The sequence below is a fragment of the Cucurbita maxima genome, unplaced genomic scaffold (assembly GCF_002738345.1).
Source record: "Cucurbita maxima cultivar Rimu unplaced genomic scaffold, Cmax_1.0 Cma_Scf00009, whole genome shotgun sequence".
Classification (NCBI taxonomy): Eukaryota; Viridiplantae; Streptophyta; class Magnoliopsida; order Cucurbitales; family Cucurbitaceae; genus Cucurbita; species Cucurbita maxima.
The window spans coordinates 2436010-2444560 of NW_019272025.1; the positions used below are offsets into that span (position 1 = coordinate 2436010).

General features: G+C 38.0%; 1 protein-coding gene across 1 annotated transcript in view; it reads right to left on the reverse strand.

The window, feature by feature from the left end:
* Window positions 1-8551, reverse strand: part of LOC111484233 (WD repeat-containing protein 13) — a 16116-nt gene that overhangs the window by 2793 nt on the left and 4772 nt on the right. Inside the window, exons 4-6 of the mRNA XM_023130750.1 lie at window positions 7934-8066; window positions 7686-7823; window positions 4133-4272 (exon numbers count right to left, since the gene is read on the reverse strand). Coding sequence (XP_022986518.1) covers window positions 4133-4272; window positions 7686-7823; window positions 7934-8066 — 411 coding nt within the window. The remainder of the gene's footprint in view (window positions 1-4132; window positions 4273-7685; window positions 7824-7933; window positions 8067-8551) is intronic.

Below are 8551 nucleotides of genomic sequence, written 5' to 3' on the forward strand. Positions count from 1 at the left end.
AAAAAAAAAAAAAAAAAAAAAAAAGGAATCTTGGACTCCTCCTGAATGTCATTCCCTGCTTGGATTGCATCAGCAAGAATACCCCAAAAGGGTGAATGTATAAAAGTTGGGACATAGCATGTTGTACATGAGGACATGATGTAGGCATGCTGGGGTATTTCTGGTAAATTCCTTCGTATTTGTTATTTACTCTTTTAATTATTCTTAGGTAACAGCTTTAAGTTGAAATTTGGGCATAATTGTAATTACATTCCAATAACTCAAAGATTAAGTATATAGGCTAAGGTCCCCTTGTGTACGCCTCTTTTCCCTTCTGAATCAGATCCACTTCTCTGAATATGACTCCAATTACTTTCTTGCATCACTTTCTAGCCAAATCTGTAGTATTTCGTCACATTCTTCCTTCTACTGCTATTATCTTAAATTTTGTGTGGAGTTTTTCCTTTTATTCTTGGTTGGGTAAGCCTCTCTAAAAACTTTTCATTCCCGTCAATCGTACTTATTGCAAGTCCAAATTAGACTGTTGTTCTTTCCTATTAATTTACAGAGTACATGTCCCTTTTATAAGGAAGAACGACTAACTAAATATAAATAATAAATTCCTATATACTAGGTAATCTATATAAATCCAACAAGATAACTTAGGGAGGTCAACTACTTCCCTTACTTCTGCTGCCAATTTGATGGGAGGAGATTCTGAATTGAGCATTGCAGCTCATAGGTTTTCTTTTTCCAGGACTTTTGATCACTGAGATAAATCTTCCAATGGAAGGAACTTATGTTAGTTTTCAAGCACTATGGCCAGCATATTTCTTGTTGCAATTGCTTAGTCTTGCAAAACTCTTGGGCTCCCAGATAACTTGCACTTCTTGTGAAATATTCATAAAAATAACTCTGATTTTTCAGGTAAGCTTTTCACCAGCAAAGCCTGCACTTGATAATTTGGAGATACTGTAAAGGGGCCAGGCCACCAGACTGGAGGCATACCGATTATCCAAAATTCGATGCTTCTAACTTACAACATCCTTCCCATCATTAAAAAAAAAAAAAAAAAAAAGAACAACTTTCAACATCCTTGTAGCAGATGGCATGCGGGTAGGGAGAAAGGGGAATGCTCAGGCTCTTTTGAAATCCTTCACAAATATGTTTTTTATGAGAGATCTTTAAACATGGAATTTACTGTGGTTGAGATGAGCCAAATCTCCTTGGGTGTTTTAGATTTCGAAAAGTACCAAGAGCTGGAAAATGATAGATTCCAACCCTCTATCAAAGAAAACCAGAAGGATTAACAAGAAAAGTTGGTACTAACTTCTCGCTTATGTGAATCTGAAATACCCTCACAGAGACATCCACAAGTTTGTTGACGACTCCTACCATTTCTACACCGTTATTGGTCTCTTGAAAGTTAAGATTCTGGCAGGCATTAACTTGGTCCCAAACCTTGAGAACAGTTCAGTTACGGCTATTAAGGCCAGATACCTAACCTAGTAAAAAGCAGTTTGAAAGTGCCAATTAATATCAACCTAAGGTCTTCTCAAAATGTACTTCTTTTCCATGTCCAGTCTTAAACGTGGATTTCTTGACCCAAGTATCTCATAACTAGAAATAAGGAACCAAGAGGCCCTATACTGTAAAGACTGCCGAATATTTCAATCCAGTCAACCTAGCAACTTTAATTTTAATGGCCTTATATGAAAAGCTTCTTCTTCCTTATTGAAACTCCATGAATATTTCATTACAAAGGCCATGTTTTTCTTTATTATATTTCTAATTCCAATACCTCTTTCTAAGTTGATAATAATTTACCCACTTAAGAAACAATTTTCTTCTCCACGTAATGAGAATTGAAGCATGTTTTGAAGGAACCTCAAAATAGAGATGGGTAAAAGTAAAACACTAACAGCCCACATGAGCATTCATTTTTCAATCTCTTTATGTATCAGTGAAAAGTTCGTTACTTGTTAAGTAAAAATGAAAATTAAAAAAATTAAAAAAATTAAAAAAAAAAACATATGAGCATAACTTAGTCGTTAAGGCATCTCTACGTCTTCTATGAGATCGTACGTTTAAATTATTGCCTCATATTTATGATGTGATATATTCTTTGAAAACCCAAAACTAAGAATGTCAATATATATATATATATATATTTATATATATAACTAGGAGTGGAGCTTTGCTCCACATAAGAATCAATATAATATCAATAACCATTGTTTCGACAAGTATAACTATCCTTCTATTGGTAGGATGCCTTTCCTAAAATTTATAACCAAGTGTCAGGACCACAATACTAACAGTACAGAGTATTCTACTGCCTGAGGGGAGGCCACGATAGTTTTGGCTAAAATTTGATAGCACAAGAAAAGTAGGATTAAGAAAATGTCAATTAATAATGATTGTAAACCCTTTCCAAATCAAATGTAAAGGCCAAAACCTCCAAGCTTCCAATGTGTCCTATCTTCCATAACGTCATTAATTAAAAGTTCAGGATTTCTCCTTATTTTCAAGCCTCACTGAAGCAAGATACTTTCTGATATTAGGCTTTTAATGAAGCCTTTGTTCCTCTGACCTAGGAAGGAGTTCTCATCCCTCAATTTATGCCTTTGTAACCCTTTTGCGTCCAATTATTTCATTGCAGCCAGATTTCCTCTGAGAATCATCAAGACTAATGGATTTATCGAGCTCATGAGTCTTCAATCTCCTTCATAAAATTATGTCTTAAGCCGCCGCAGAAATTGTCTTAGTCCCCAGAACCGAGGGGCAACAGCTAGAGAAAGACTGTAAGAGCCAGATAATAATCCAACAACATACTACATCCCAGAATGGAATAGTTTGTCTCACAAAATCAGGAAATCTCTGGAAGCTCCAACAAAATCAAGAACATCCCAACCATGTGTTTTGATCTTCACAAGTGTTTGACCACAAAACCATCAACAACAAAAGTTTAGATTCTTAGAAGATAATCACAGCCAGATTAGTTCCTAAGTTAGTATCGTTCCATCCTAAGTTTTAATTAGCCTCTTAACATACCATCAAAAACTGTGATAACTTTTTGGCCTTTTCAAGGTAAAGAGAGTTTTCACCGCATTGCAATGAAGAGAAAAGAGGGTACTTTTAAGTTAATCATCTTCCTATTCTTAAAAGAATGAAAAAACAATCAAAGCCAGATAAACAAAAAGTATAGGCTAGCATAGCATCCACCGAACCAGAAAGGAGACCTCAATAGACAAAAACAAGTGATTGCGATCCAAAGGGTTTAGGATTTTAATTGATAACAATCCATTAAACCCATGACTATGGCTTGGGAGGCAAGATTCGAATTTAAGTATAGGCTAGTATAGCAACCACTTCCTGGAGGCTCAGAAGATTAGAATCATGCCCTTCAATACCTCCTGACATATTGTAAAATCTCATCAGAATCTAGCTCTGGAGGAACCTCTGAAAAGAACTAAAAACAATTAGCCACTGGTACCATGGTCTCATAGATTAGAGTGGCACACTGAACTCCATGAGCCTTCCTAGTGGCACTTCGGAGCTAGATGATGAAACTATTTGATCTACAGCTTTAATGAAAGAGGGTGGGGGGGATTCGCATGCAAGTTTTCTTACTTTAATCAGCGCTTCATTTAATTCCAACTCCAGCCTTTTTGCCTCTTTGCAAATCCACCACAGGAATTACAAAGTTATTGGATTCCATTAGTCAATTGGATCCTAAATTGTTTCCAACCTCTGATGATCCTTTTGGTATATTATGTTGTTATACCTGTCACTAAAATCATGAGAAAGCACAATCTTCGAGCCTAAGCAGGAGACTATTTAATCTAACTCCTTTTTGCAGGGAGGGGGATAAAAAATTTATAAGCACCAAAAAATGAACACTCTGACATTGATCTAACCCAGATTGATTGAAAGATTCATTAGATGAAGAAAAAACATTGCTAGATTTGAAAGGAGAAGGGAAATTACAAAAACAAGATTCAATATGGTGTTAATGGTTTAAATATCATAAGAAATACAGAAACAAACAAAGAATCAAAGCCAACCTTATTTTATAGGTATGATAATAGATAGCGGGTCAAGAAAACCACTGCTACGGTTTGCAACATTATTGATATTGTTTCATACTTACCGGATGAAAACGTATACACAGTTGTGAAGATACTCCATAGATTACTCTAATGCAAATTCCCCTTGATATCTCCCATACTCTAACGGTCTTATCCATGGACGATGATGCAATGTACTGATTATTCGATGAAAAATCAAAGTCTGAAAAAACACCAGTATGTTAGAATTTTACTTTCGGAAGTGGACAATAAGAGACAAATTTAATATCAAATCTGATGCTTGTAATGAAAAAAATTCTTGAAGCTATTTTTGATAACTAGGTGTTTAGGTTTTCTTTCTTGGGTAAGAAACTAAGCTTTGATTAATTGTAAATGAAGGACTGTAAGAGAGTACAAGTGCATGCACAAAAAAGAAAAAAAAAAGAAGCTTGTAAAAGAAATCCAACAACTAACCACATGAAAGAATTCCAATCCAAAAGAAGAAACGGCCGCATATAATGGTTTCTTTTTGGTGTAGATTAATGTATCCTTTTCAAATGTCCCAGGGGTATTGAAAGAGTTTTCATTTACTCTTTAATTCCACGGCTAGTCTCAGCTGGTTTTCCAACTTCATCTATCTGAATTTATTTTTCCAATGCCAAATAGGTAAATATTTTAATCCTAATCTGAGAGTTTTCAACGTCTTAAAATTCTCCATCATAAATAGTTTCATCATCAAGAAAATTAAGAAATACCACGGCTTAAATAGCATATAACTTAGAGTCAACATACGATAGTGTTTCTTAATTTTCTTATAGTCATATAATGTTATTTTCTTCAATTCTTGAAACCGTTTTCAAATGTATTTCCTCGCACAAGTTTTCTAAACCTTTTCTCGCAACGTGACTCGAGGCCCGAACATATGCCGACGTTGTTTGCAACGTCTGAATTTCTCACGGCTGACTTATTCACTTGGTTAGAACAAGTGCCTCACGATCGCTATCCCACTATTGTAAGAGTGCGATTGTGATAAGTGCTCAATCTTTTTTTTTTCCCACAATCTCCACTGTCAACTCTTTGCATACCATGTGTAATAAAGACAAATATGCCCAGAAACATCCATCGAGACACCAAAAACACTTCAGCAAATCTTTAGGGACCTACGCATATAAGTACCCACAATTAGGCAGTCCAGTTGAAGATTAATGCAATGGGAGGTGCTTGGTGCCACAATGGCGTCGTGATCTTAACACACTCATGACAAGCCTTGAGGGGAACCCAAGCCCCATGTTCATTTTTTGCCTGACTTTGTGGCATCGTCGGACATTAGGTGATGTCTGTTTTCACCAACCGAACATCACTTGTGTAGAATCCAAGTTTGTTCAGCCACACAAGCCGCCTGCGTGCACATGTTCAATTGTCTGCGATAGAACCGATTTGCCTCTACACTATGCCAAGTCATTTGGCTCGACCTTACCTCTACTCAGGGCCAAGGTCTCTCAATGCAACGTCACATCCTATCATCTCATCTTGGTTCCTAATTAACATGGCCCATATACCTTCACGTCATCATAAGTCATGGGGAGTCGTTGGTCATTGCAGCTCTCTCAGTCATGCCATCAAGAACAAGCCCACGTGTCGTTCATAACATCGGGACATCTCGAATCTCCATCCATTCAGATTCTATCAAGACATTGGCCCTCCCATGCCCATGCCATGTCATTTACGGATTCCATACCCAATAGCAGGTGCATAATCCGACCTTCGACACATGGGGAAGTCACCCGAGACACTCGTCTCGGAATGCTCGCTCTCATTGTGGCACACGCATGTGCCACATGATAGCTCGCTTAGGCCACAAGGCCCATGGGTGGTGGAGTGCAGACACCATGCCTCCTTCTAAGGTACAATTTGAGGCATTTACAAACTGGTGGGTGTAGACATGATTTTGGCGAACAGACATACGGTGCCGTGGAGTGTCTGTCCGATGTCCGATTGGCACAAAATTTAGCGAGCTTTCATATTTCATATGGGCAGACTTGACTCAAGAACTAAATGCCCAAATTTCCTTAAGAACCCTAACTTTCAAGGTTAAGGCTCGAGGCCCTATCCGGCCCTTTAACAAGCTTATCTTTGACACTCTTGTCAACCCGTTGCCCTTATCTTGCTTATGTCTCATCTTCTCTTCAATGTCCACTCGATGTGGTGTGTTAGATGATGTACCGTCCTCCTCGATCGCATCATGGCACTTGTCTAGACCCTCGCGTGGCCGAATGGGCACCACTTGAGGGTCGCCACTTCTCTTGTCGCAACGTGAAGGTCACAACCTACTTTCTTCATAGTAAGGTTCTGATATTCTCCCCCACTTAAACTAGTTATCGTCCTCGATGATTTAGCATTGGCCCTCCCATGCCCATGCCATGTCATTTACGGACTCTGGTGCATAATCCAACATCTGACACATGGGCTAGGGCGCAATACCGACACACCCATGCCACCCGGTACTGCCCTTGAAAAATTCATTTCAAAGAAAGTCACTCGAGACACTCGTCCCGGAACACTCGCCCTCACTATGACACATGCATATGCCACATGGTAGCTCACTTAGGCCACAGGGTCCAAGGGTGGTAGAGAGCTGACACCATGCCTCCCCCAATGTACATTTTGAGGCATTTTCAAACTAGCGAGTGTGGACATGATTTGGCAAATGGACATACAGTGTTGTGAAACATCCGTCTGGTGTCCAATTGACACCAAATTTGGCATGCTTTCATATTTCATATGGACAGACTTGACTCCAAAATTGCATGCCCAAATTCTCTTCGGAATCCCAACTTTTGAGGTTAAGGTCTGAGGCCCTACCCGGCCCTTTAACAAGCCTATCTTTGACACTCTTGTCTACTTGTTCCCCTTATCTTGCTTATGTCTCGTCTTCTCTTCAATGTCTACTCTATGTGGTGTGCTAGATGATGTATTGTTCTCCTCAGTTGTATCATGGCACTCGTCTAGGCCCTCGCGTGGCCGGATGGGCGCCACTTGAGGGTCTCCACTTCTCTTATCGCAACGTGAAGATCACAACCTACTCTCTTCATAGTAAGGTTGTGACACTTTGCATATTTCTTTTTATGGTTGGCTTTTGCAAATTTCAACCTTCAACCACCTTTAACTTACCCACCTCTCAAATCAATGAAATTCATTTCTACATCGACTCAACATTATGTGCATGTCTGCTGCACACACATGAGAGAGAGAGAGAGAGTACTTATTACTACAACATGCAAGTTCAGGGAAAATCCATAAGGAATGAGATTCATCAAAATCATTGAGGCATGAAAATTCACACACGTAAACAAAGGCATGAATAACAATAAAACATAACCATCCCCGGACGCTTACATCTAAACATTAATTTTATAAGAAATGAGCCTTCATCAGATGAATGAGAGTAAACAAGAAGGGCCTACAAATAATAATGATACAAGCAGAGAAGCAAACCAAAAGAGATGAAACCCAGAGAAGGAATTTGGAGAGAAAACCAACAGAACTCTACTCATACTAGCTTTTAACAATCCTTGAAGTTGTGATTGGGAGAAGAGACAGTGTAAAAGACAACAAAGCAGTACCGGCCAATCCAACCTGTTAAGTCTTTTGAATGGCCCAGCAAATGCTTGACGGTTGAAGATGGTTCAGAGACATTGCATACAGTCAAGGACCCATCCGCTGCACCATATGCTAATAGATCAGAGCTCATGTGCCCAAACTTCAAAACCGTAACTGCAAAATTGACAATTAGACTCCTTATGTAAACAACTTTATTCTGCGTTGATAAGAAATTTGAAATAATCACATGATCGGTTCAGATTTGTTCTTCAATGAAAGTTTACCAGCAACTTTGCATTGATCAAATATACAATGCATTCCGACAAAAGAATATGCAAATTCAGTTCTACGAGTATGTAGCTGACTGTTATCACTTGCATTTGAGCTAAAACTTGATCTTCGTTGACTCTGTAAGTCCTGAGTGAAAGAAAAAAATAAATTATAGTTATGATGAAGCAAAAGCACAATGCATGGAGTTGCATTCAGATTTAAACTTACCGTGGTTCTTGCTACGCTTAAAGAAGCAAATTTGATTTAATTATTTAAATCATTGAAAACTCTACATGGGCTATAAACAACAACTGCTACATGAAAAAACCTGAGGACCAGAAATTCGCTTTTGAAATAACCATTCATCTAAAAGCAGCCTAACTCAAAATTTTTGAAATAACAAACTCTCTTGCATGCGCCTTCACATGAATATTTATTTCAACCTTTTCATCTCTCCTATTTTATAATTTTTATCTGATTTTTATCTCTTTTTTTTTAAGAAACCAACTTTTATTAAGATAGATAAAAGTACAAACAATAAAGGCATGAGGAAACAAAATCTAACAAAATACAAGGGAAAAAATATTAATTACAAAAAGATGAACCAGTTGCCTTTATTTTGCGTTTGGGGG